This window comes from Seriola aureovittata, chromosome 8 (genome assembly GCF_021018895.1).
Source record: "Seriola aureovittata isolate HTS-2021-v1 ecotype China chromosome 8, ASM2101889v1, whole genome shotgun sequence".
In the NCBI taxonomy this organism is placed as follows: domain Eukaryota; kingdom Metazoa; phylum Chordata; class Actinopteri; order Carangiformes; family Carangidae; genus Seriola; species Seriola aureovittata.
Window position 1 is genome coordinate 17,401,628 of NC_079371.1, and position 26,078 is coordinate 17,427,705.

General features: G+C 41.5%; 3 protein-coding genes across 4 annotated transcripts; all 3 read right to left on the reverse strand.

The window, feature by feature from the left end:
* Positions 1-27: 27 nt before the first annotated feature.
* On the reverse strand, positions 28-4,198 carry c1qtnf2 (C1q and TNF related 2). The gene is made up of 3 exons (XM_056382718.1): positions 3,190-4,198; positions 2,608-2,865; positions 28-2,211 (listed from the first exon to the last, which is right to left on the reverse strand). The coding sequence occupies exons 1-3, from the start codon at positions 3,350-3,352 to the stop codon at positions 1,571-1,573; spliced, it is 1,062 nt and encodes a 353-aa protein (XP_056238693.1). The 5' UTR covers positions 3,353-4,198; the 3' UTR covers positions 28-1,570.
* A 146-nt stretch (positions 4,199-4,344) lies between these two features.
* slu7 (SLU7 homolog, splicing factor) lies at positions 4,345-10,133 on the reverse strand. The gene is made up of 15 exons (XM_056382715.1): positions 9,987-10,133; positions 9,562-9,718; positions 8,779-8,932; positions 8,613-8,693; positions 8,314-8,478; positions 7,809-7,874; positions 7,559-7,690; positions 7,225-7,322; positions 7,066-7,133; positions 6,057-6,196; positions 5,649-5,810; positions 5,457-5,558; positions 5,259-5,336; positions 5,015-5,137; positions 4,345-4,911 (listed from the first exon to the last, which is right to left on the reverse strand). The coding sequence occupies exons 2-15, from the start codon at positions 9,708-9,710 to the stop codon at positions 4,732-4,734; spliced, it is 1,698 nt and encodes a 565-aa protein (XP_056238690.1). The 5' UTR covers positions 9,711-9,718; positions 9,987-10,133; the 3' UTR covers positions 4,345-4,731.
* A 1,492-nt stretch (positions 10,134-11,625) lies between these two features.
* nsd1a (nuclear receptor binding SET domain protein 1a) lies at positions 11,626-25,018 on the reverse strand. Of its 2 annotated transcripts, none has more exons than XM_056383022.1 (23): positions 24,683-25,018; positions 23,213-24,075; positions 22,661-22,802; positions 22,346-22,518; positions 20,411-22,262; positions 20,197-20,321; positions 19,351-19,567; positions 19,046-19,149; positions 18,864-18,923; positions 18,535-18,756; positions 18,329-18,421; positions 18,079-18,202; positions 17,768-17,968; positions 16,616-16,795; positions 15,676-15,832; positions 15,370-15,575; positions 15,152-15,264; positions 14,779-15,048; positions 14,561-14,677; positions 14,297-14,438; positions 14,061-14,167; positions 13,725-13,929; positions 11,626-13,207 (listed from the first exon to the last, which is right to left on the reverse strand). In XM_056383022.1, the coding sequence occupies exons 2-23, from the start codon at positions 24,056-24,058 to the stop codon at positions 12,402-12,404; spliced, it is 6,462 nt and encodes a 2,153-aa protein (XP_056238997.1). In that variant the 5' UTR covers positions 24,059-24,075; positions 24,683-25,018; the 3' UTR covers positions 11,626-12,401. The 2 variants fall into 2 exon arrangements, with proteins under 2 accessions (XP_056238997.1, XP_056238996.1); XM_056383021.1 differs by having other exon boundaries at positions 19,351-19,570.
* Between the last annotated feature and the right edge of the window lie 1,060 nt (positions 25,019-26,078).

Sequence of the window (26,078 nt, forward strand, 5' to 3'; positions counted from 1 at the left end):
TCAGCGACAGAACTACAAACGCTTGAGCAAAATATTAGCATTTTATTTATATACATGTGAATTATGTGCTATTTTCTTTACACCATTATCTTATTGTCCCGGTTTTTATCTTATTATTAGCGTTTAACACTTGCTAATTAGCATATTTATAAATTAGCCTAGTTTTAAAACCAAGCCTCTGCACCAAAAGCTTGATTGACTGAATGATTAATGCCAAGGGCCACCATTTACATTGACAAAGAAGTTATTTTTCTAGACAGGCTTTGAAATGATGCTAAAGAAAGACATACCATCAAAAGCTGCAGATAGGAAGGTAACAGCAATGAGCAGAATAAAACACAAAATTATCCAGCTGTTACAAATATTCAAAGAAAATAGTATTCCTTTTCTTATTTCATGCAATGCTTCCATATCCATCATAAATAACCACTATAAAAAAAATTTCAATATTTGATCTGGCTAATGAAAAAGCTAAGAGCTAATTTAAACATGTTTTCTTTATTCTTACTTGACTTTGATTTTTGAGTTTCGCTGTGTAAAATGATGGATGTGCAGAGTTTGACACAAGAAGGCTGTTTTCACATTCACAGTTTAAGTTTGTATGAGAATGATTTGGTGACATATCACAATTAGTTTGCAAACCAGTCTTGGTGCCAGAGCTTCACATCATAAGTGTGACGGATAAAGCATATAAATGATTAAATAAATCAGGTTACACAAACAGAACAACAACACAAGAGATGTAGTACATACAGTAGCTATTTCTATGTCTTCTCTCTCCATCCAGGCCTGTTATTGTTTTAAATGCATCAAATTAAAAATGGAGACATTAAACTATTTCTGGTCATGCAGGATATCTTCTCACAATCACCCAGTGGTAGTATTGTATTAATAATGCATGCTATGAATATGTTAGTTGCTATTAGTTAAAACAAAATTTTAATTCACCACTGTATGTCAAAAAGGAAGGGTAAAAATATTAATTGCTTAATTAATTCTAAAGTCCCCCCACCCCCCAAAATAATCAACCTGTCAAGCAATAAGTACTAAACTAAATAATTATTCTAATCTTATAGAGGCAGTTTCTTGGTTTCGTCAAGTTTAGAGAATCAGATAGTGTACACAAACCCATTAACTTGTATACTCAGGTGTCCATAATTCTGTAAATGTAATATACAATATTGTATTGATTTCAGTTGTGTTTTGTGAATAGAAATTTGATTGCATCACAGAAGATGGCTCTGTGCCACTAGTAAAACTCTCAAGCAATCTTAAGGCTCCTGTGAGCTGAATTAAAGAAGGGAAACAAAGGGAATTGAAAAGAATTCACTTATGTCTTGGACAATTTTTAAAAAGATTTCTATCAGAAAGTAAGTGATATAGCATTGTTGTTTCCCAAATGTAGTTGAATTACTTGTCTACTTGTGTGCCCCCTGGTGTCAGAACCTGTTCAACAACTGAACTTCAGTGAAGCCCTCAACTGTGGAGCTGGAGCAATCTTTTCATAACATTTTGATATTAATTAAAGTCAATGACAAAATCAAAACAAGGATATTTCAGGATTACAGTATTAACTGTCATCCTGGGAATTTGCTTTTCTATCAGCTTCATTGAGAAATTCCTGGTCAGCATAGATGAGGAAGCCAGTGAATGTGCTGTCTGTCCAGAAAGGGTCAAAGAAGAGACCATTCTGTTCTGAGTAGAAGATCTGCAGCCAGACCTGGTCTGCCCGCTGCAAGTGGAGAACAGTAGAGCCGGACGCCACATCATTGTTCCCTGTGTTTGCATCAAATGTCTTGATCTTGTACTGTCCATTTTGCACCAGCCCAATGGCCAGGTGCTTATTTGCAAGAGTGATATCATAGGTGAAATAATAGACTCCAGGTATAGCGCAGACAAACTTCCCACTGCTGGCATTGTAGTGATTCCCCTCATTCAGCAGGATCCGGCTGAAGCGGATGGGCATTCGCTCTTTAGGGTAGCTCTTTGTCACTGCCACAGAGAACGCTGAGCGGGCTGCACTGCCACAATTGCAGCGTCCAGGAGCTCCTTCCTGGCCCGTGTCACCCAGCTCCCCCTTTGGTCCCCGTTTTCCAGCCACCCCTGGTGTTCCACGTTGCCCCTTCAGTCCCCGAGGTCCAGCCTTCCCGATAACTCCTTCACGGCCTTTCACACCTGGCTTGCCAGGGTTCCCAGTCCTCCCTGGGTCACCTGACAACAGTGGTAAAATTATGACAATTCTTATAGCTTGACGCAGTAAATTCAGACATGCCTTACTGCTCACAAATGTTGAAAAAAAGTACAAAGAACAGCTCCTGAATCAGTTTATCATACCCTGATAGGACGCTGTTACCTATCATTAAACTTCATTTGTTCCCGAAGAACAATAGGTTGTCAGCAAAGGGTACGGAGCAGAGGCTATGAAAGAGTTTCTATATCTGTTAGTCTTGGCCAATGGGACTCTCACGTATAAGGGAACCAGAAGTTAAGATCTGACCCTGAGGATGTTGGAGATTGGAGCTCTGCTGGAGAAACAGACCAACAGATAAAGGGAAATGGAAGGACTGATTCAAATATGATGATAGATAAGAGTGAGTAGATAACCACCTTGATCTCCCTTTTCTCCCTTCTCCCCATCCTTCCCATCCGGGCCATCCTTCCCTGGGGGCCCCATGGGTCCCACAGCCCCCGGTGATCCAGGGACTCCTGGGTTCCCTGCAGGCCCTTCTGGACCTGGCACACTGCAGACCAGCTGGGAGGAGTGGATGGTGATGTTGCGACCTTTCTTGGATGAGGAATTTGTCGACTGGGAGACGACAACTGACAGCAAACAGAGCATCACACAGATCTGGACCATGTTGTTCACTGCAGAGTCACAAGAGGAACAGGGAAAATAATTGTTTACAATATATTTGATTTGGGTTTTGTGTGCCAGTCTCAGTCACATGATGCAAATATCTGTAAACATAAAACACGAAACTGTACATGCATACTATCTACAGCTGTAATCCAGTGTAAAAACTGTAGTTATCTTCATAGTGTAGTCTGTTTTGGGCTATGACTGCATGCACAAAGAAATATGATGCTACAATCATACGCAGGTTAAACACGAGCAAAGATTTCAGCTTACAGCGTGTTTTTGCAAAGGGAGTGTATCAGCCGTTTGGAAAACGTAGATAAACAACTCACCAGATGAGAAATTATGACCCATGGGCATTTTCACCTCTATCCAAGTCCTTTTTCTGCCTGTGAGCGCACACTTTCCTACACGATTTTCCAATAATCGGGTGAGATGGCATTCTCCAAGAGACGCACAGCAGAGAAATGTGCAGCCCAGTGAATCATGGTCCATAACATCCGCCCTGTATACCAAGTACACTGCCAAAAAATACTTTCACCATGATGTCATATTCAAGTCAGTGCAACAGTATTGCACAGCTGAAGTGGTGACGCTTAGCTTGTTCACGAACTCATGCTAAGGGGAAAACAGGATATTACATAACAGACTTCATGAAAAGTATAATCATGATAAAGTTCCAGCTTTGTGTGTTCTAAATAATAATAGTCCCAGGCAGGTTTTAAAGTTACAAGTGCAAAATTAATAGAACACGGTGGTCTGCAGCAGGGTATGAATGTGAATATTACCAGATGTGTTTGTGTTTATTGCTGTGCTGAGCAGAGCCAAGACCTGAGAGACCAATAAAAATGTTCCAGCTATTGGGTGAGACGGTGCTTTGTGTTTAGCAATCTACTGTATTCACCTTTAACTGGAAACATGTGAAGAGAAATTACATAACTTGTTTTTGTGCTGCAGGTTTCTAGGAGACAACATTACTAAATAAAGACAAATGATCACACAAAAGTCTTACCATCAGTTCCTATCTGACCTGCACATACAGTATGATTAGCTTTAACAATCAAAGAAGGCAGATTTGGAATGATAACATATCAAGCCGGTGAAAAAACTGAATGAGACCCTGAGCCCATCACTGTTCAATATGCAACTTATACACTAACATTTGAAATTACACATATTAGTATATTCACAGACACTGGATTTTTCAACAAGGGATAGGAAGTAGATATCATTTTAAGAACTTTTAACCAGGTAATTAAACTTTTTTGGGGGAAACTACATAAAGACACAAATTAAAACTCAAAGCAGAGTATTTTTAATGTCGTAAAACATTGCTGGAAGGACATCTTTAACTGTCAAAGGAAACCAGTCTAAAATGAACTGCATGCTAACACTAGCACATTTATAGTGGAGTTGTTGGTGTTATCTTGATGCATCTGATGAGTGTAAACATTGTTCCTGTAAAGCAAAACAATTTTAAACAAAAGTATATTCAGACAAATGTTTTATTTATAAAAATGCATTAATCCCAGTAAAAGTAGACTGACGGCGGCTCCATTTTGTATTTGACAAATAAATTTTAAAAATCTACAGAAATTTTCATTTTTACATTTTTCTTTCAGTGAAAATGGGTAAATACAAACTAAAGCACACATCATTATTGTCCTGTGGTAAGTTAACTGGTAGTGTGCAATCATTTGCAAAATGAAATTAACACTGCACACAGTTTCTGTAGCATTTGCAACTGAACAACAGGCTCCTGTTCCAAGTTTATAAGAGAAAGTCGAGTTTTCTTAGACATTTTTTTCACCGAACAACTGCTCTGGTAAAGTCCATGGGGAGAGTTTAAGGGAGTCAGCAGAGATAGGAGGAGGTCACTGTCCCAGGAAGGAAGCCATGGGATCATCTGGCCGGCAGCGCTTCATGCGGAAGGCCTCCATCTCCTCCTCGGTGGGTGCCTTCACTTCCTGCAGGCTGCTGTATGGCCTCTTCCTCTCATCCAACTGCATTATTGCTTCTATGTGCTTCACCCGTTTATCCTCTGCATCAAGGGCCTGGGAGGAACAAAAAGGTTGGAGGTCAGTCACAGAAATGAGCCAAACCAAAGATACACACAAGTGAACACAGTCTGCAATTTAAAAACAAAAGCATTTTTACCTTCTTCAGCTTCTCCTTCTTCTTCTCCTCATCCTCTGAGTCACTGCTGTCGGAGCCGCGCTTCTTATTCTTTTTGCTCTTCTTTTTCTTCTTCTTGTCTTTCATCATCTTATCTCGATGCATCTGATGATTGTAAACATTGGTATAACATACAATGAGAGCTCTCTTGACCACTGGCAATAAAAAAAAAAAAAAAAACCCAAAACATCTGTTTATAATCAGTAACGTCTTCGGTGTCACTTACCTCCAGCAGAGATTTTGGCTCTTCTTCTTCCTGTGGCTCAGTGAGTCCCTCTTCAAATGGAACACACTCTGAGTTGTTCTGCACGTTATTAAAAAGAACAAAAACAGTATAGAAGTTACAAAAATAAAATTATGGAAAAAAGATATATACTGTGTGTATCAAACCGAGCCTTTAAACACTGTTATTACATGTACTCACTATTCCAATTCCAGCCTCTCCTGTGCAGTAACTCTGTTTGACCATGGAGTGACAACACTTGTATCCCCAGCAGCCATCTTTCCAGTAAGAGCCCCAAACACACTAAAAACACACAAAATTTTTTTTAAAGAATGCACAGTGAATGAAATTAGCAAAATTAGCAACAGGTATAGTCTGTTCTGCCATCCTTACAGTGTGGTTGTTGATGAGGACGTCCTCCTCATACTTGGAGCGGGCGACGGCTTTCTCAAGTCCTTTCAGTACAGCACCATGACGAGAGTACTCCACGTAGTCCTCCGTCTGGGCCAACAGCAGCTCCCGCGGCGGAGCATCCAAGTGCTTTTGACCTCCATACTGAGTGTCACAAACAAAAGCACAAACATAGTCAGTAATGTCATCAGCCAGTATGAATACTTATTAAGCTCCTATACACCATTTACACTATCACCATCTTTGGCCGTTATGAAAAAATGAAAAGTGTAATTTTCTATTGGACGCTTGTCATGCAGCACAACATGCAATGAGCCTGCGAGATAGATATCTCATAGTGTGTATGAACCTTTAGTTAGCACCCTCCTGTTTTAAAACAAAAGATGTCACCTTCTCCAAGATGCTCTCCCGCTGTTCCTCTTTAAAGTCCTCTTTCTTGACCTTGAAGGACTTGTGGAGCAGCTCAAGCTTGGTGGGGTCAGCCTGCAGATGCACCTCTGAGCCTCTCTCATAGGCCTCCCAGGCAAACACTGTCATAACATGAAGCATTGACAATCATAACAGGACACTACGAATACATGCTGCATTCCTGCTTGTATTGTGAGTAAATGTTATTTTTGAGTATCCAGTGTGTGAAAACAAAGAAATTATCATTTCTGGCAAAACTGAATTAATCCTGCTTTTGGTGCCTGTCATATCTACCATTTTATATTAGATAGGTAGACATGTTTTATTGGGAAAATAATTGTCCTATAATTTAATGACCTTATATCATCAATATCATTTGATATCTCGAATTAATATGTGTACTTTGATAGCGAAATTTTCAATTTTAGCTTTGTCTGCTAGCTAAGCTAAGGTGACTTCAGGTAGCTTAAACTCACACTATTAAAGGTAATTACAGAAAATAAACATCAACAGTGAAAAACTACTAACCACTGATGTCAGCAGGCTTTACCTTCTGTAAAATATGGTTATGACCTTTAAATGCTACTTCTGTTCGCTCAGTTAATGTATGTCAATGATAACACTGAATTTGTTTACCCACTTGTGCTTAAATGTAATGAACACGTGACTAAAGCACACGCCAACAGACCAACTTCTTTTCCTCCCTTCCAAATTTTTGATGTGCTCTTTTAAAGACAACTTGTTTAATGTTGACGTCACATACACACTTGCAGTTGTTGTGTAAATGCCACATTGTTCAAGAACCTATTAAAATATAAGCACGATGGGTTTGGTGCCACCTGCAGTATTTTGATAGCACCAACATAACAATAATCCCAGGAAACATGACACAATTTTATCATTGAAGTAACAATAATATACTTGTAATATCAGGAAAATGCTCTTTCCACAACTGGGAGTGGAGGTGGAGAGTTGACATCCCGTGACTTACACTGTGTTTGAGCCATGGTGATTGTGTCCCCACTGTAACGAGCAAAGTTGTCTCCAGCATACCCCACTCTGTCAACAAACAAACAAAACAGTTCAAAAATGTTTACAACGTATGCCAGTGAGAATGGAGTTATCAGGAAATATAGTAGCGGTAACTTACTCGTCAGGGTTCATGCCAGTGTTGGAGTATGGGTTCTCTCTCATAGCTCGAGTCTTTGGATCGTAGTAGGCAGAGTTTGGATCGAGATTCCTCAAGTACTGTGAGAGACAGACATGAAAAGTTCAGATTATTGATTGTAATGACACTCCCTCCACTCTCACTTAAATCAGCTTTAACAGTGGACATTAGATGCAACCAAATGTCTCCTCCGTATTCATTTAATTCAGCAAACATTGTCCAGCACAGAATAATAATTAGCATCACAGATAGAAAAGCTAGGAGTAAATGATTGTTAAACGTAGGCAATAGGCCTGAACAGTCATGTGTCTCTTACTTTAGCTGTGTCTTCTCTGATACGCAGATTCCTGACAGTAATTCGTCTCTTGGAGTCGAAATTCTGACCGGGCATGTCGATGTCATCTGCATATTTATCTTCATCTTCATCCTCACTGTCATGTTCCCACTCCTGCAGACAAAGGATTCAGAGAATTCAATGTTAGTCTCCAGGACAAGAGACCGTCTTTCATCACAATATCTCAATACGATCCATTACTTATACAATCTTGACATTCCTGAATACTTACAGTTTGGTCCAGTTTTCCAGAGGCCAACTCATCCTGAAGTTTCTGAGCCTTCAGAGTCCTTTTGGCCTGAGAGACAGAAACAAATAGAAGGTCAGTTTCATGTAGTAGACTACAAATAGATCACACAGTTAAAATGCAATGTTTTGAATGTGATTGTACCATCACACCTGATTTGTGTCCCAGTACCTGCAATTGATTGGTTCTGACTTTCGCTTGCCCTCAGTACAGTTTGTTAAGCTTTGTAAGAATAAAGGATTTTTGGTTGTCAGATATCAATCTGTTTAATCAATATACCGATAAAAATGTTCAGTTTAAAGTTGTTTGTGTAGCTTGTTAAAATTTGGTCCTGATTCTTACAGGACCACAGGACTGTGCTTGGAAGAGAGCAGAGCTCTGTGGCCTTAACACAGTTATAAGGTACCATGGAAGTTCCTTTTTCTTCATTTTAACAAAAACAAACAAATGCCCCAAAGTTTAACCACACTGAATTTACCACTGGACTCACCAAGTCTACTTTGGCGTACTCTTCCACGATGCGCTCGTGTTCCTCAGGATCGTATCCATTCCAGCGATCCCGCTTCCCATCGTAGTCCAAGTCAAGCTGGACCTGAGAATGTTCATCTGGAGCTATGCCTGTGCCTGTGAACTTCGCCCCAACTTTTCTGGGTCGCTGATGGGACCACAGTAAAGGTCAGAGGTTATCATTTAAGTACAAGGATATAACATTCTATCAATGTACTGAAATACAAATTAGTAAAAGTTAATCTCTGCTGGAAGATGAAAGATTGCTTTATTAATTTTTACCTCCAAGCAGTCTTTCTTCTTGTGTGTCATGGCACCACAGTTTTCACAAGCTCCCTTACGATATTTAGTAGTAACAGTATTCTGTGTGGAGAAACAAAATGAAGCTATGAACTTTAAAGCTAATTTCTTACAGCCATATGAAAGTAACTCAATGATTCAGTCTCACCTCTTGCACTCCTCTCTTATACCACTCTCCGATTGCTGAGTATTGCGCTTCATTTTCAGACTGTGGTCTCTGATGCTTTAGTGTGGGCCGTTTGGATGGGTCGATATACCACGGCACTGATGAAATATACTGTGGGATGTGAGGATTTATGTCCCTGGAGATGAGAAGAAGCAGCACAAGTGGTCCGAATTACTGTCACAACACTAACTTGTAACATTGTAAATATTTTGGGGGAGTTTTGTCAAGTCTTAGAAAATGACATGAGTGATCAGGGTTTAAAGTTTGTGGGACTTGCACCACATTCATGTAATAAAAGAAGGACAGCAGAGATGTGATAGATTCCCTTGTTCACAGCGTGCCAGTGTTCACGTCACCAGACAGTTAGTTAGACGTGTTAAAAATACTGTGCATGGGTAATAAACCACTATGTCAATTAATTTTTGCATTTAGATACCTTGAAGAATTAACTGTGGCTGATGAGAGACCTCCATGCTTGTTTGGTTTTCAGGCACCACATTATCAAGTGCCAGTTCAGAACTATTAAAAATGTATTTACAATTTGGATGCTGACGTGAATGCCTTTTTACATTTATCACTGTTGCATCATAACAACATTTAACAGTCAGGGAGGGTCTGCTTGACCCATACTTGGTTATAAATAATGTACCCCTTTAATCAGTGGCATATCTACTTCAAATTTCCAGATGTGAACATGTAGCAAAGTAAGTTGGAGAATCTCTTCAGACACTTAACAGGCTCTGCTTTCTGTCCATACAAACTTACTTCCCCTCCTCGTCAACTTCAGCTGGAGCGTTTCCCAGCTTCCTCTGCTCCTCCAGCTCCTTCTTCTTCCTCCAGTCCTCCCTGGTCATCTTCTTGGGCTCATCCAGCCCAACGATGCCTTCCGTGCTGACACTGGTCTGCTCGGTCATGTCTGAACCTGCCACCACAAATACACCTTATTAAATGAACAACAGTCATCTAACACATCGAACTTCTTAGCAGAAACATTATCAGTGCGAGAAGTAGTTATTCTCCAGTCGTCTTCCACATATTCACCCAGCACCGAGTGCATGAAGTTCATGATTATAAATGTTAAACAGAAGCTCACCATCAGCGTTAGCTAACCTAGCTGTTGACTTCAACGTGTAAGAAATGTTTTTATCTTACTTTATTTTATAAACTGACTTAATCAACAGTTTGGTTACCTTGGTAAGATCCAACAAATAATACTTGGGTTGATCTTTCCTTTGAGAAAACGGTAATTCTCTATGTCTCTGTTACTGGACTCGTTACTTTTGTTTTGACTAACGCACTATAGTCGCCATTTTACATCAACCACAGCTACGTCACGTCCTGTCTTTCTCTGTGGTGTTGACGTCATGACGTTGGGAAACAGCGATATCTAGAGGACGGAGCTGTTTACACTATTCACCTCGATGTAGACAGAGCCTTAACCACAGCCACGGTTGTTTACATAATTGTGTTACTTAATCAGAACATTTTTCTTTTTGTGTGGAACATGACAGATGTGGTTATACTTTTTAACAACATATCTCAAATGTGAATGATGCTCATTTCATTCACACCAGTAAGTGTAATTGACTAAATACTTTTACATAAGTACTGGTAGTAACTATATGGATATGTTTATATCCATATAAACAAAAAATATAATATATTATTAATGATTAAGCAACCTAGCAATTAATAAAGTAGTTAATATTAGCTGCATTTTTAACAGCTGCCAAATTAAAGTGATGCTTGCACATTGATGCATAAACAATTATAATCCAGTAATATATAGCCTACATATATGTACCATTTTCAATAATGAGTGCTTTCATTTTTTGTCATTTTAAGTATATTTTTATGCCAATGCTTTTGCACTTGTACCCAAGTCAAGTTTTGAAGAGGCCTCATGGCTGAGAGGGGAAATGTCTATAAGCACCCACAACTAAGTCCAGTTGCCCTTGGATCAACTTTTCCTGGATAATCATGGACCTGGATGACTGGGAATCTTCACAGACATCAAATTTAAAATGTAGAACTTTTACTTGTAACAAAATATTTCTGCACAGTGGTACTTTTACTTTTACTTTAGTAAAATATCAGAGTACTTCTTCCACCACTGGGGGGCACAAGTACACCACTGGATTACCAAGCCCCGGAACTCCAAGGGCCACAAAAGCTTCAGGGTGTGTTTGTGTGTTTTTACCTGATCTTGAAGAGCGTAACTGCATCAAAATAAAGTCTTAACCTTTTTATTGAAATTTAGTGCAACAGACTACAGTTTGATTGAATCTTGTTTTATAGGCTGAACCATCATTAAAGTGTAATGCATAATGTGAAAGACAATAGGACTGATAAATAGAAAATATGGTTCACATGAAGCACCAGTCTATAAAAAACGGTTCATTTTTATTTCCTGCATTCAGACCTGGTAAATCTGTCTTGATGAACTGAGTATGAGATGCAAGAACTATGAGAAACGGTGTCTGAGATAAGCAGAAAACAGACTGCAGTTCAAAACCTTCAAGTCACATATGGTTACCAGCCATACTTAACGGACAAAAGTCAAGACTTCTAACACAATCTGTGGTGGAAACCTCAAGTAGAAAAATAATCAAACATGTTACAGGATACACAATGAGATAACCAAAGTACTATTTTTTACTCCCCATCTCCTGAATGCTGATACAGCTTGCTTACTTATCAAATATACTTACAAACTCACATGGCAGTTACAGCATTAGCTTAAAAGTATCCTTGTGATATATTGCTGACAAAAAAAGATTTCTTCTGCCATGTGTGACTGAGAAGAGAAAGAAATACTGGATACCATGAGAATAAGTAATTTGACTTTATTCTAATTTTGTTAATGGGACAGCAGTGATGGGTGTAAAACCAATGTTAAAGATATATGTGATGCATATTTTGGTTGTGCAATGTCACGGCATTCTTTTATTTCTGTGTGTGTCCGATCCTGAGCTCTGACCTACCTGTTTGGAGAGAAAACAGGATGCATTAACAGAAATAGTAAAATCAATGAAAAAAAACTACTGGCTGTTTTTTTTTTTTTTTTTTTTTATCTTGACAAGAATCATTTCAGTCTTGATGACTCCAGTGGGTTTATTTTGCATTCCTCAGAAGCATCAAGCAGGTATTGTTGTGCCTAACTGTAACATGGACCAGTGAGAACACTATTTTTTATCACTCTTGTAATTAGAAAGACAAGGTTAAGACAGTAACAACAACATAAGATGCCCTTATCGTGACAGTTTGGTCAGGTGAAACTTCTCAACTTTTTCTTATATTCCAAACATTTAAAAAAGGCCAAAAAATGTAAACAATAATGAGAGAAAGAACAAAAGAACATAACAGCACCAGACACAAATAAACATATTGACAGAAGTATAAAGAGATGGACTGAATCAGTCCTCGAGCCTTAGCACCAGTACACATCCGCACCGCCAGTCCAGCAGTGGATGAGAAGGCAACGTAGTACCAAAGTGAAGGCAGTGTTGCGTTCAAGTAGGTACCAAAATATCAAACTCTTTTTGTCCTTTGAATGTCTATTGAGAGTTTTTGTTGAGTATGTATAAAGGAATGGATGGGCCGAGTCATTTACCATCATCCTCCACTCTCCCCCATTCCTCCAAGTCCTCCACCTCTCCATCATCAGCATCTTCATCCACATAATCATCCCAAGTGTCATACACATCCCCCCCTTCGTCGTCGTTGTCGTCCTCATCCTCATCCTCGTCATCTTCCTCCAGCATGTCCCCTCCATACAGTGGCTCCTCCTCCTCTTCATCTTCCACTATCTCCATCTCCTCCATTTCATCCTCTTCCTCTTCTGCTTCCTCGTCGTCATCGTCGTCGTCGTCGTCTTCCACCTCCTCCACCTCTTCCACCTCTAACCCGCACACCTCCCCGTCCTCCACCTCACCATCCTCTCTCTCATCCTTGGAGGAGGTAGGAGTGGAGAACGCTTTCCCCTCAGTCCTGTCTCTGAGGTGAGACCTGCTGGAAGGGATGAAGCTCGAGGTAGCAGTCTTTGTGTTGATGTAGAGACGAGGAGGAGGCTCCTGCCTGCCCAGTGGAGCCTGACCAGCAGGGGAAGAGATGGGAGCAGCAGAGGAACTGGCTCTTCTGGAGTCTGGGACCAGCGAGGGAGTGATGGGCACAGACATTGCCCCAGGCCTCACAGAGGTCGTGTTGGGCACGTATTCACGAATCTCTCCTGGCTCCAGCGGGTCGGGCCCACAGGGGTCATGTTCACTGCAGGACAATTTGCCATCCAGCTTGGAAATGAAGAGCATGCCTTCACGATGCTCCTTACAGTAAGAGCTGGGACACATCTCGCAGAATGAAGCTGCCTCTTTTCCGCAGATGTCACACTGGTGCCACGGACACTCCCACCGCCCTGGGGACAAGACTAGTGTCAGTACTCAGTATAGCTTGTGTTTTTTTAGACTAAAAAGGCACAAACAGTGACATTTTTTGACCAAACTGAGGTTGATAAATGTAATAAGCCACTTAATATTATAAAAGTCATAGAAGTCTGATTAAAATCTGCTTAAAAAACTGAAATAATGAGACTATGAAAATGCCATTCGGCTGGGTGGGAGTTTGAAAACACTCAATACAATACCAACAATATCCAGAAATGGCATGTTAGCAGCAGATGATCAAGGGCAATGTTTTGTTAGATATATCTGGTCGTTCTGTCATCATTAGCACAAAACGAAGTTTAGTCCACTTTTACCCAAATTCAATTCACTGCCCAGTGATCATTCCTTAAAGCCATGAATGCTTGAGGATATTTGAAAGTTGAGTCAATTTTGAGAAACAATTTTGATTTAATTGAGCCCCTTTAAAAATATGATACGGGCTAAAAGTGATCCTTACATAAACAGTGACAGCCCTCAGTCCCTACTTGCCTGCGGGCCTCTTGGCCAGGTTGAGACAGTCAGCGTGATAGACCTTCGGGCAGCCTGGCTTCTTACAGGACACAATCTGTCCCCCATCACCGCAGCTGAAACACTCGTCTTCTCTTTCCTTGGTCACTTCTTGCTTGGTTTTCTTCTTCATGGGAACCTTTCTTTTTCCCTCCTTCAGTTTCAGTTTCTCTGCTGACGGTTGGTTCTGAACAAGAAGAAGGAAAAGGCAGCTTTTTGTTGTAAATTGTAAATTTAGGCAAGAACGGTCGGAGGATCATCTAAAGGGTGCCAAGTGTGCTCACGAAGCAATAAAACTGTTCAAATGTGTACTTTTACCTTTGGCCTGACACCAAGGAAACCGCTGCAGTTGGGTGCTCCACATTTACAGGCAGTTTTCCCATTCCCAAGACATTCCAGGTTGTAGTTGAAAGTCAGCTCCACACCTAAAGGACATGCTGGATTAGCTCTAATACTGCGCTCAGATTGTAGATGGTAAATTAATGAAATAATCTGCATTCTTAATCCTATACAATGCAAAACAACAAAAGTGAGTTGCAGGCTGTCACTCAAACCTTTTGGGATGTCTTGTAGAGCAAACAGCCCCACCCTGGTGTCCCCATTCACAGTCCACTTCTGGGTCTCACAGTTTGGCTGGCAACTGTGGTTCATGAAGCGAGCCTGGTTCCCTTTGGGCCCAGCATCAATGATCCGGTCCTGGAATTAAAAAGTAGAAGTAGGTTTGCACCAGGCATCTGATCTACATTATGAATCAAGTGGGTTGCTAAGCAGTACCATAAACAAATGATCGTGTTAGCAGGTATTTAGCCCAGATTCACCTTGTCCAGTGTAAGCATGTAGAAGTTACAGATGTCGTTCTCCTGGGCATGTCTGATCCTGGCTCGACATTCTTCTTCATCTATCACCTCTCCCACATATTCACTAACAAAGGCTCCCTGAGAAGCAACAGAGAAAAAAAAATAAGATAGAGGAATAAGTATAATGTGTTTACTACTTACAACTCAACAACCTTGTGTCAGATTTTTTTCCAACCTACCTTCTTGATGTCTGACACACCACGTAAACCCCAGCCGCAACCTAGTGTCCTGAAAATCTCCACAGTTGTGTACTGGCGCTTTGTGAAGGCCTGGTTCTGACATCGCTCCCCTGCCGCACACACCTGGGGGTGGCACTCATACATCAGCATGCGGTTAATGCACTCTGAATCGATGCCGCAGGGGTTCTCGTCAGAGGCTTTACAGTTGCAACGTGGGATCTCTGATAGGTCAGCTGTTATGATCTGGACTTTCCCAATTGGCCGGTTTACCTAAGAGACAGAGACGGCGGCGTGATTTTTACTGTACATCTAGGTGAACTGGTCTTAGGTCAGTCTAGATGAGCACAGATGCATATTTGGTGTCACACTATACCTTAATGTGCCTGTATGGAGGAGGTTTCTTGTCATTCTTTCTGTCCTCCTGAAGCTGCCTCATTTCCTTTTCTGCCTGGAGCTCTCTGAACCTCTCTGCTGCTTCAGTCAGGGCTATAAAGACAGACATGATCTTTACTCAGACTATTAACGCATAAACTTAAGCTAAGATTCAGTTGAGCACTTGCAAAAATACAGTCGCTGAATTAAAGCACATACCCTTTTTGTACACTGCATCTGCACCCTTCCCCATTTTCTCAATGTTGTGAGTGTCACCCTCCATGTAAGGGAAGACTCTGGCCTGGTATGTCCACACAAAATCTTTGGAGCCAAAGAATTGGACTGGGAACTCTCCCACCTCGTGTTTCATTCTCAAGATGTTATTTGGAACATCTTTGGCCAGACAGACTTCTGCAGGCCACCACCTAAAGAGTTAGGTCAGGTTTCATAAGAAGAAATATGGGTACTTTAGCTGTTGCTTAAAACCAGTGTGTGTATGTGAAGACAATGTTGTTGTGCACTTACCTGTAACGTCCCCATTTGACCCACAGTATGTCCTTAATACGAGGCTTCTTCCCAGCTTTACAGTCATTGCAGAACCAGCTGCCCTGAGGCATCTCCATATTCAAACATTCCCTATGGAAAGCAGCAGGACAGGCCTCACAGCACAGCAGACTGCCCCCTACAAAACCACAGCACAACACATTGATAAGGGCAATGAAAATATATTGAGTTTATTAACTAAATGAACAAGGCTATTTTATTATTTTGTCTACAAAATATAAAAAACAATGACAAATGGCCATTGCCAGTTACCAGAGCCCAAAGAATGTCTTAAAAGTGTATATTTGATCTCTTCAACAATCAATAAGCCCAAAGGATTTTGATTTACAACCATCTGCACGTTCTTAGGGATAAACAGTAACTAAATACCAAATGATCTGTTACGACTGCTGTCAGTCGTCTTCTAGTGTTTTGATCTCGTTGACTAATTATTTAAGCAGGGGACACATCGGTGGCTATACCAATTCATACCATCAGTGTTACTAATGATTGTGCTAAGCTCAAGCAGGTGTGGAAGTAAAGTCTTGACATATTCCTTTTGGGCACTATGGCCTTTTGAGATCCTGGTTTGAAGAGGCGGATGTGTGTGTAGGTACAGCATACAAATGGAAACAAAGACAGTTTTTACATCAATGATACATTCGCTAAGTGGGGGAAATTTAAGTGGTTATGCTCTCCTGAAGAATAAAGGACAGTGCATTTCCAAAGCAGGCACTTTTATGGATGTTATTAATATCTGAAACAAGATGACAGTTTGGAAAAATGTGCAAGAGAGTGATCAGGTCTGAGTCATTCAGCAGTTTCACATCTGAGCTCATATCAGGAAATGTATATGTGATCATAGTAGTAAAACTGTTTTGTTGGCAGATTAAAAATCACCATAGAACAAAACCAAACTCGCCTTCAGAGCAGACGAAGCACCAGCTAACATTGATGTGTTCGTGGTTCTTGCAGCCTTTGCGGGGAGTGAAGTGGTTCGGACAGAGGAAACTGTTGTTTGCCAGCACCAAACTGCCTGCTGCCATGCAGTTGTCATTGGCATGGTAAGCCACAGGGCAGCGCACACATCGAGCCAGCCGACCTAAAATTAAAATACAGAGGAACAAAGACATCTTAATCCACACACATCTGGACATTTCATTGAGGTTTTGTAACAATAACTCAACAACACACAGTGCTCTCAGTCAACTGAATGTCTTATGAAGCACTTTAAATGCCCTCCAAATGTCACGTCCCCTTACACCTTGATTGACACAAATTGATTAGATTTTACAGGATTATCTGGAGAGCTGGTACATCAAAGTCCAAGAAAGAAAAAAATTTTAATGTAAGTGTTCTGTGCCAAAAATATGTGCAGCAACTGTTTCAGATAGAGCAAGGTCAAATTGCCAAAACCCGAGATAACACACACTGTGTGTATTGTCAGCACCAGGAGCTGTTTCGAGGATATTGTATTAAGACATCAGACATCTCTCGCTACTGGCACGGTTTGTAGTGACACATGAGCAAAGACGCTAAAGGGGCTACTACTTACAGCCACTTTATTATGTATAATTCCTTTCTGTTTACATGTAAACAGTGAGTCGTTTATAGAGGAGATGGTCAATTTTGCAAATAACCAAATATAGTGTAGAGAATCTCTGAACAAAAAATTTCGCGCTAACTACCTCGTGTTTACCAGCAACGGACACACTGAGAGCAGGTTCAGAGTTTGGCACAACATGGATCAACAACAAGGTCCATTTTTCACTAAACATTCCAGGATGGTGCCGATGGTGAACCTCTAAGTGCATACACATTGCTGCTACGCAGGCAGAAAATGTGTAGTGATGGTTACAGTTTAATCTTTGCCAAAGGGACTCCAAAGCACCACTTTCAGTGTTGTAAGAAATATGACAGTGCCTTTACTCTGATGGGGTGCACAGTCCCGAGATCTTTGCTCATGAAATCAGGAAATGTATGAGGTCATGAAGTCAGCATGATTCAAGTCTGTGGGGACCTTTCTAACATGTAACAGTCATCACATTATATCCACAGGCAGACTGGAGCTTACCCTTAGAGCTACAGACGTTGAGAGGGTTGGTGATGTGGCAGGACAGACAAACATGCAGAGGGCAGCGGAAGCCTTTGTTATGTGGCTGGGTTGCAGAGTAGCCCAATATACAGTCTGTATGGTAGAATTTCCCACACAGTGGTATCATACAGCGCTTTACCCCATCACCAGACTTCTTACATACAAAGCATGTGTGGACACCTGGAAGGAACCAAAAGAAAGAAGTATTTCAAAACTCAAGTTTGTAAGACCACACATTTTATGATTATTGACAGATCAGCGCTGCCCCTGTCAGACACCGGCGTACTCACCAGTGTTGCATTCACGACAGAGGAATTTTCCCCTGGGAGCCACTGACAGGCCTATACACTGCGGGTGAAATGCTCCATAACAGTGGCCGTCGCACACCAGCAGGTCTCCTGTCCTCTCACATACCTGCACAAACATACACACAAATACACAGTAAAAGATGCTAGTGATCTACCTGCTGCAAATGAAGGATGTGTCCGAAACTGAGCCATACAAAGCAAAAAATATATACTTTCTAATAGATTGTCCCACCTGACAAACATTCTCCTTTAAGGATGTTGCTCCTATTTTCCCTTTTATATCCACATGGGAAGAGAGGCTGTCATTCAACCCCACAGACTGTACCTACGGATATTAAGAAAGAGCTATTGTTACCCATGGTCATGGATGCAAGACTACAGATCCCTCTTTGATGGATGACTAGTGATTTTTTCAGCTGAACAATACAACATGCACACCTCAGGTTTGGGAGTTAGTGTTCCAGTGTGTACATTTGTTTTTTCCTCAGTGCTGGAGGGCTCCATCTCTGTCTCCTGCTTGGGGGTCTTAGACTCCCGGGGGCTGGGAGGACTGTTTGGACTGGGTCCACCGAGAACGTCTTTGCTCTCCGAGTGCTGGGAGGCGACAGCAGGGGCTGAGGATGTGGTGGGTGTAGGCTTCTCTTTCTTCACAGATGCAACCTATCCAATATGAGATTGTTGAGGATGATTAAATAAGGTAGATTGATTTCAACATCAAATTGCTTGTTTGGATATAAGGAGAGCGATAGAATTTGCTTTTGAAGAACCTGAGTTTTCTTGACCAACACCTTCACCTCAGAGGTAACGGCACTGTGTCGCTTTAGCTCCTACAAAACAAAGATGACAAATTGTGAAAATATGTACATTTTCAGTACTAGTCCAAAATACTAACTGGAATAGTATACACACACTAGTACACTTGCCCACTGCCATCTCAGTCGTAACATACCTTCTTTTTTATAGGAGCTACAGACACTTCTTCTATGGGACATTCCAGCACCTTGTGTGACAGCTTCCTTGGCCTCTTTCTCTCTTGGATTAATAACCCTGTGTCTACGGCGAAAAAAATGATTAAATAATGCATTATTTATTCTAATGTAAAAATATCATCTCAGGGACATAATGGTTCATTCATAATAAGAGATTTTAAATATTCCACAGAGAAACACCAGTCTATTTTGTATCATACGGCCTGACAGTTGCCACCAGCTTAAACATGATATTCAGTGAGAAGACACTCTTAAAGTTATTTACCAGATTCAGGAGGTAGATCAGTTTCTTCTGCTGTCTCTGTGTCAAGGGGGGGTTGGGTCGCGGCTGGGGATACTGAGGATGCTACAGGAGAAAGCTCGTCCTGAGATGGACTCTGTTCAGGCTCAGTCAGAGCCTCTGTGGGCTCTAGAGAAGATGAGCATGAGGTAACAGATCCTGGTGTGGTACTGAGATCATGGAGTGCTGTCATCCCTGATGTCTGCTGTGTACACACATGCAAACAAAACACGATTGGGGTACATCAAATATATAGTTTCAAATTAAGAGCAGCATGTTCTAGTGATATTTTAAGATATTACAGAAATTAAAAGTCTATCAAATTTGTTTCTTCAATGATATCTTGATAACTCATCAATAAGGCGATAAATGATGGAATGATACACGTAACTGTACAGACACACGATCATACGAATGGAATGATTACTAAAGTATGTAATTATTCCATTATTCACAAAAAATCTATTTTGGAGCAATTTACATCCCATATACAGTATATACAGTATACAGTGTCTGTCTTTTGGAAACAGGTTGTGAAACAGGGAGTCTATATTACTGTAATTTATACAGTACATACACAATATAGAATATTCTCAAAGCCTCCACAGAAACACGTTATATGCTGTAGGTTGCAGAGTTAACCATTAAGGTGACATACAGGTGCCACAAGATGTTGAAAAATACTGTTAGAATATACACACCTGAATATGTAAAGTTTTTCTTAAACACAAAACAGTAAAACATTAAAGTAAACGATATTTCATATTTACATCAAGTGTAGTAATTTCAATTTGTAATTAACGGAAATTAAAAGAAAGATGAATTTCTTACCATTTTGGAAGATTCTGAGGTGTGTTTCTTTGATTTCTTTTTTGGGGCAAATATTTGTTCATACTCCTCAGTTGACTCCAGGAGCCTTTTAGTTGGTTTCCGCAAACGTTTGTTCTCTGAATGCCCTGTGTAAACATACATGACATACGTATCGCTTTGTTACTTATTTTACCATCTCAGTGGAAAAACTAAACAGCAGCAGTTTGTGTCTTACCGGCTGTGCTGCTTGTCTCTAGGAAGTGCGAGTCATTCTCTGCCTGCTTCTCAATTCCCAGATCAAGATCTGGTGACGGCCTTGTGGTGTAAGGCCCATTCATCTCAGCAGACGCCTCACTCATACCCCCTCCCTTACTCTCTGCAGCCCCCTCAACCACCTGCCAGCGCTTCTTTGGAGCCACTGTGGATTCTGAGTTCTTGTTGAGGTAGCTGGCCGAGGGATCAGCAGCGACGGGAGGACCAGATCCAGGATCAGCTAAGTCAGCGTGGCCACTAACAAACTCCCTGCCATAAGCCAAGTCAGCCAGGTCTGAGGAAAGGCCAGGTATGCTGAGTTTCAGTTTGGCCGGTAGTCTTTGTTTTCTGCGCTGCTTGTCTGAGCTCCCAGTCTGAGAGTGAACAGGAAAGTCTTCACAGTGGTAGGTGTCTGCTGTCATGATAGCTTTAGTCCTGTTCTTGGTTTTCGCTGCTGTGTTGTTGGGTATTGTGGATTTTCTCAAGTGGCCATTTTCTGTTTTAATCCCTTGAGTAAAACCTTCATTAGAACCCTTAAGTGGGTCACCCCCAGTAGCAGTAGGGATGACCAAGGGTTCCTCCTTGATCAGGACTGGTGATGGCGGGAGAGTCAGGGGTTTACCTTCTTTTTCTCTGATATCATGCATGTCTTTCAGCAGCATCAAAAAAGTACTGAATTTATAATTGGAATCAGGCCGAAATGCAGTGAGCTCAGAGTCACTGCTGTCCTCCTTCACAAGCGATTTAAACATTAGTTCCTTGACATCCTGAAAGGCTTCCATGGGAGACAGAGACAAGGACGGGGAAGAAGAAGTTGAAAGATCTGGGGCAACATTTTCCGTTTTGATCTTAACAGGTTGCACAGTGGTTACACTGGAGCCTGAACACTTAGACTTTATCAATGAGCCATTACGAATTAGTTTCTTATCAGGCTTCCTTGCACGCCTTTTTGGAGAGCTGTGATCGGTAGAGGAAGATGCATTGCTGGGGGATCCCCAGTTAGGAGACATTTCAGTTTTGATTGGTGCATTAGTAGATGTATTATTAGTACAATCATCATTATGAGTATCTGTTGAGATTTGGCTTGTGGCCAGTGCGTCTTTGAGATCTGTCTTTTCCTCTGCTTTCAGAGCCCTCGTCATCAGACGACTGCTGGCAGGAAGGTTCATAGAGTGCTTTTCAGTTGAACTGTACAACAGTTCATTACAGCTGCCCAAATTCTGTTCAGAATTTGTATCTTTAGATGTCAATTTATTTGTTAAAATGCTATCACAGGAATCTGTACATTGGTTCATCTTTTCAGTTAACTTTGTTTTAGCTTTTGATGAACCCTGTTTTCTGACCAGTCTGTCTACATCCTGTATTGGAGACATTGCTGTACGTTTAGGACGATGCAGCATTGGAACTGAGTCCAGGTCAGCATAGGGGGAGTCCTTTGGCTCTTCTTTCAGTGCACAAGTTGTTGTATGAAACTTGTCCGTTATGTTTGTGACGGTAGATGATTCCTTTGATCCACCAACTATATGGCCAAATATATCTGACAAACATTTCTTTTTCTTCTTGCAAGCTTTGCTCTTGTTGGATTGAACTGTAGAGTTTTTTATGAGATGGTGTTCATTTTCATTGGGGGGCATATTTGGAGATGGGGTTCGGCCAGAGTCCACAGTGGGAGAGGGGGCCTCCTCTGGCTTTTCAGTGGGGAGTGGGCTGGGTACACGCTCCTCTCCATTGATGGATACTGAAAGCACACTTTCAGTGTTCCTTTGTCGACCAGGAAGTAGATACTCAGCTTCTGTCACACTGACTTTCCACGCAGTCAGTAAACTTTTGGGTATCTGCCAAGAACACAATTAACATTCAAAATAATGTTCGCCGTAAATATGTAGATGAGATTTTAGTTAGTTATTTCATAAGTTACCGTATACTTGTAGTCTTTCTCCTTCTGCTTCCCTCTCCGTCTAAGCACAGGTAAGTCTTCAAACTGATGGCCTCCTTCAAAAGGAAGAATGACATTCCCTTGGACCCAGGCACATTCTATAATCTCTCCGATCGTCTCCAGGAAATACATCCGACAAGGACGGGGACTGGGAACTGAAGCAAAGTAGAATAATTGTCAATTTATCAACTAACTTACACACAAAAGAATTCCTGTGGTTGGTGTTAACCTCTCGGGTAAAGGTCAAGTTGTGGGAAACAATTTAATCATAAAATGCATATGCAAATCAAACCTCACCTTTCATCTTAGTGTGGCTCCCCTGGTCTGGATCGCAGGTGATTTGGCAGGGCCACCAGGGTCGTCTGTTGAACTTTGCCCACACCAAGTCCCCTTCCAAGTATTTTACTGCAGGAAGAGGCTTTTTCTTTGGGCTGTTGGACTAACCAGGACAATAAAAATACTTTAACATCTAATTTAGAAAACTGTGGCACTGTATATGAGATAATTAGAATCAAATCAAAATTTCTGTCATGATTTAAATGACATTCTGAGTAATAGAGTTAGAGACTTTAAAAAGATTTTGTATTATTTAACTTTTGCATCAAAATATTATGTTATCATTGCTAGGAACCTGTGTGATCTCTAAATACATGGTGTAATACCTTTCTAAAAGGTCGATAAAATTATAATTTGAGTGACACTGTAAAACGTCTACAGCTGGAAGCTGTACAGGTACAGTTATGTTTATCTATCATTTTGATGCATACGCAGTCCTACCTACTTTGTCCATGGAAATATATAACCAAGATAAACTTCATAAAGTAAGTATCCCAGGTATTTCAGACTCACATTAGAGTTGGTGCCAGTTGGTGAAATAAGTCCAGGGTCAACAGGAGAGCCAAGTTCACCATCACTGTCTGATTCCTCACCCAAACTCCACCCATCTCTCATAGTGATTTCTGGCAGTGCACTGGGGCTTAGTGTAGGGTTGAGTTCAGATATAGTTTTGGACATCAGATTAAAGACAGTAGGTTTGTATGTTCTTCTGTCCCCCCCTGAATCACATGTGGTCTTACTGTCAGTAACAGTTCGTTCCTGACTCAACTTTTGGGAGTTGTGAAAAGGCGCCAGGTCGTCGCTACTGTTGTGCTCCCCCTCCTCGTCCTCTTCCTTAACGTCATTGCTGTCAAACAGCGTAGACTCAAAATGCAGGTAGTCATTTGGGATGGGAGAGCAGCGCTCCAAGCTGTCAGAACTTTGGGGTGAGAAGCCATTTCTGTTTACGTCCTGCATAGTCTCAAAAGGCTCCATGTCATCATTGCCTGGAGAAGGAGGCAACTGGACTGACGGTGCCTCAAACTCATCATCATCACTAATTGGGCTTGCACACTGCAAGTGGTTCCTAGGATGGAGGTCCCTCTCTAGGTCAGGCCTGTTGACCACAGTGTTATGGTCCTGCAGCCTCCTCAGCGGGCTGTAGCAGTGAGTTCGGTCTGGCTGATTGTAGCCCAGTACAGCTGGCTGTTTGAGACTGGAGGATGGCAGTTGCACAGCTGACGGTTGGTCTGACACACGCTTCACAATGCCACATTGGTTTCCATAGGAAGTGCTCACAAGGCCATTGCGGGGCCTCAGCTCTGGCTGGCCAGTACCAAATGCTGAACCCTTAACAGCCTGTCTGTATGACTGATTCATGTTGTCATGGCTATATCCTGTCAAATAAAAAAAGAGGCAGGTTACACATGGCAAATGTGCCATTGAAGTTTCTCACTAACTATGATTTGAGGAGCTAGTAAGCCTTGTACACTGTACAATAAAATAAAGCATCCTGACAATCACATAAAAAAAACATTGCGGAAATAGAGCTGAAATCATATCCAGTCCGATAGAAATCTATGAGGGAGCATACCAGCAATGGACTGTGCGTACACATACACAAACACACACATACACACACACACTAATAAGCCGACATTGCATGGCCTCCATAGTAGAGGCCGGTCGGACAGCACAAGACAAAACACAGAACACAACCGCTGTCCCGCTCCGTTCATAATTCATTCACAAACTATCAGAAAATAGAACTGCTTTGTCTGGTGGTTGTGGGTCATGGCGATCGCTGACTACTACAGTCAATGGAGGAGCGCTGAGGCTGTAACAGAGGTAGTGACACTGAGCCATCACAGAAACACTGAGTGGCTCACACAAACAAGCTACAACCACACACCGACATAGGAAGCTACTATTAACTCACAAAAAGGTCTGATCGGCACTAAGTTCACAACACTATCAACACGTGGAAAAACGCGATAAACTCACCATTTAGAGGTCGGTCAGCGTGAAACCAACAATGGATGTTTGATAATGTGGCACAAAGCGAGTGTTTTTCTCGGTTTGTGAAAGCGGATCTGCACAATCCCAGCTGCAGCAGCACTAGCAGGCCAAGGCACCGCTCTCATTCTCTGCACTTCATCGCCTCATCAGCGGCGGCCCTCTAAAAACTGTCACCTTAAATACAAAATAACAAGTAAATCTCCATTACGCTGCAACATAATACAGCGGCGAAATTCAGTGTGCCATAACCGGTCCCCTAACAGCCACAGCAGCTTATTTACTACATGATTTTTGCCTGCTGTCGAAGTGCCCCCGGTTAATGTTAAAACAAGCCCAGACTGACTGTGTTGGTGAGCAGCAACCAATCGGCACTGCTACCCAACCCCCCGTCTGCAGAGGGCCGTGACACTCACCCTCCTAACACACGCGCACACTTACAAGCACGCACGTGCACGCACATCTACATCCAGGTGAAGTTTCTAATAGTCACTGGTATTTAATAACTGATATTTAACGTAATAATCACAATTTAATGAATTACCTGTTTTTAGAAAATTGCCACATTTCTGCGCGTCTGACCGGCTGTTTCTGACTTTAACTCTACTGAGTGGTATAGGCCTGTTTATCTCTTTGTGGCGACAGGGAGATCATGGAAACAAAATGATTGCAATGCGCAGACAGCTACACGGCCTCTCCGGTCAAACCAAACTCCGTGCGCCATATTGCCTTTCCACAGAGTCCTCTGACATGAGGAAACAGGCCGCTAGGCGCTGAGGAAAAGAACAGAAAGAAAGAAGGAGTCAGTGTGGCTGTAAGCGTGCATTACGACCGGGCTCTGCTCTGCTCCGATTAAAACACCAGTGATTGTCTTGTAGCTTGCTCTCACATAACATTAATAAGGATTTGGTGCGCGTGCTGTATAATCTTATTGATAAATATCCATAAACGCGCAAACGCAGAGTGCACAATAGGCTCGCTACAGTGGGCCAGTCCTTCAAGATCAAACAAAGACCATCCAGTTACACGCCGACTTGACAGCAGAGGATCTTACCTCTGCAATTTTTTTTAGCGCACTATCAGGGTTGTTGGGCTCACATCTTTACGTGCTTCATATCCATAACCTTTTAGGTGAATGGTACAGTAGAAAGACCAGACAGCTTCGAGGAGCAACTTATTCACCCACACCAACAGATAATATGCCTGGCGTTTATATAAAACAAGACCCTTACATAGTATCTTTAACCAGTTCTACTATCACACCGTGTAAGAATACGTCCTTAAAATAAGATCATGTATGACAGTGTCCCGCAATTTAATTTAGTTTAGAGGTTAATTTAAAGGTAATATTACAAGGTGATTACTATTATCTTGGGACATGAGC

What these genes read in the sequence shown, in the direction of transcription:
- slu7 (XM_056382715.1), bottom strand. Translation starts at nt 9,710, where the DNA reads ATGACCGAGCAGACCAGTGTCAGCACGGAAGGCATCGTTGGGCTGGAT. An exon ending in CTGGAAAACTGGACCAAACT is followed by an intron (nt 7,691 to 7,808) that starts GTAAGTATTCAG and finishes CTTTGTCTGCAG; the next exon opens with GAGTGGGAACATGACAGTGA. An exon ending in CACCATGGCTCAAACACAGT is followed by an intron (nt 6,197 to 7,065) that starts GTAAGTCACGGG and finishes ATGTTATGACAG; the next exon opens with TGTTTGCCTGGGAGGCCTAT.
- nsd1a (XM_056383021.1), bottom strand. Translation starts at nt 24,058, where the DNA reads ATGAATCAGTCATACAGACAGGCTGTTAAGGGTTCAGCATTTGGTACT. An exon ending in TAGCTCCTATAAAAAAGAAG is followed by an intron (nt 18,924 to 19,045) that starts GTATGTTACGAC and finishes TTTGTTTTGTAG; the next exon opens with GAGCTAAAGCGACACAGTGC. An exon ending in TGTTGGTCAAGAAAACTCAG is followed by an intron (nt 18,757 to 18,863) that starts GTTCTTCAAAAG and finishes CATATTGGATAG; the next exon opens with GTTGCATCTGTGAAGAAAGA.
- c1qtnf2 (XM_056382718.1), bottom strand. Translation starts at nt 3,352, where the DNA reads ATGGACCATGATTCACTGGGCTGCACATTTCTCTGCTGTGCGTCTCTT. An exon ending in GGGTCATAATTTCTCATCTG is followed by an intron (nt 2,866 to 3,189) that starts GTGAGTTGTTTA and finishes GTGACTCTGCAG; the next exon opens with TGAACAACATGGTCCAGATC. An exon ending in GGGAGAAAAGGGAGATCAAG is followed by an intron (nt 2,212 to 2,607) that starts GTGGTTATCTAC and finishes CACTGTTGTCAG; the next exon opens with GTGACCCAGGGAGGACTGGG.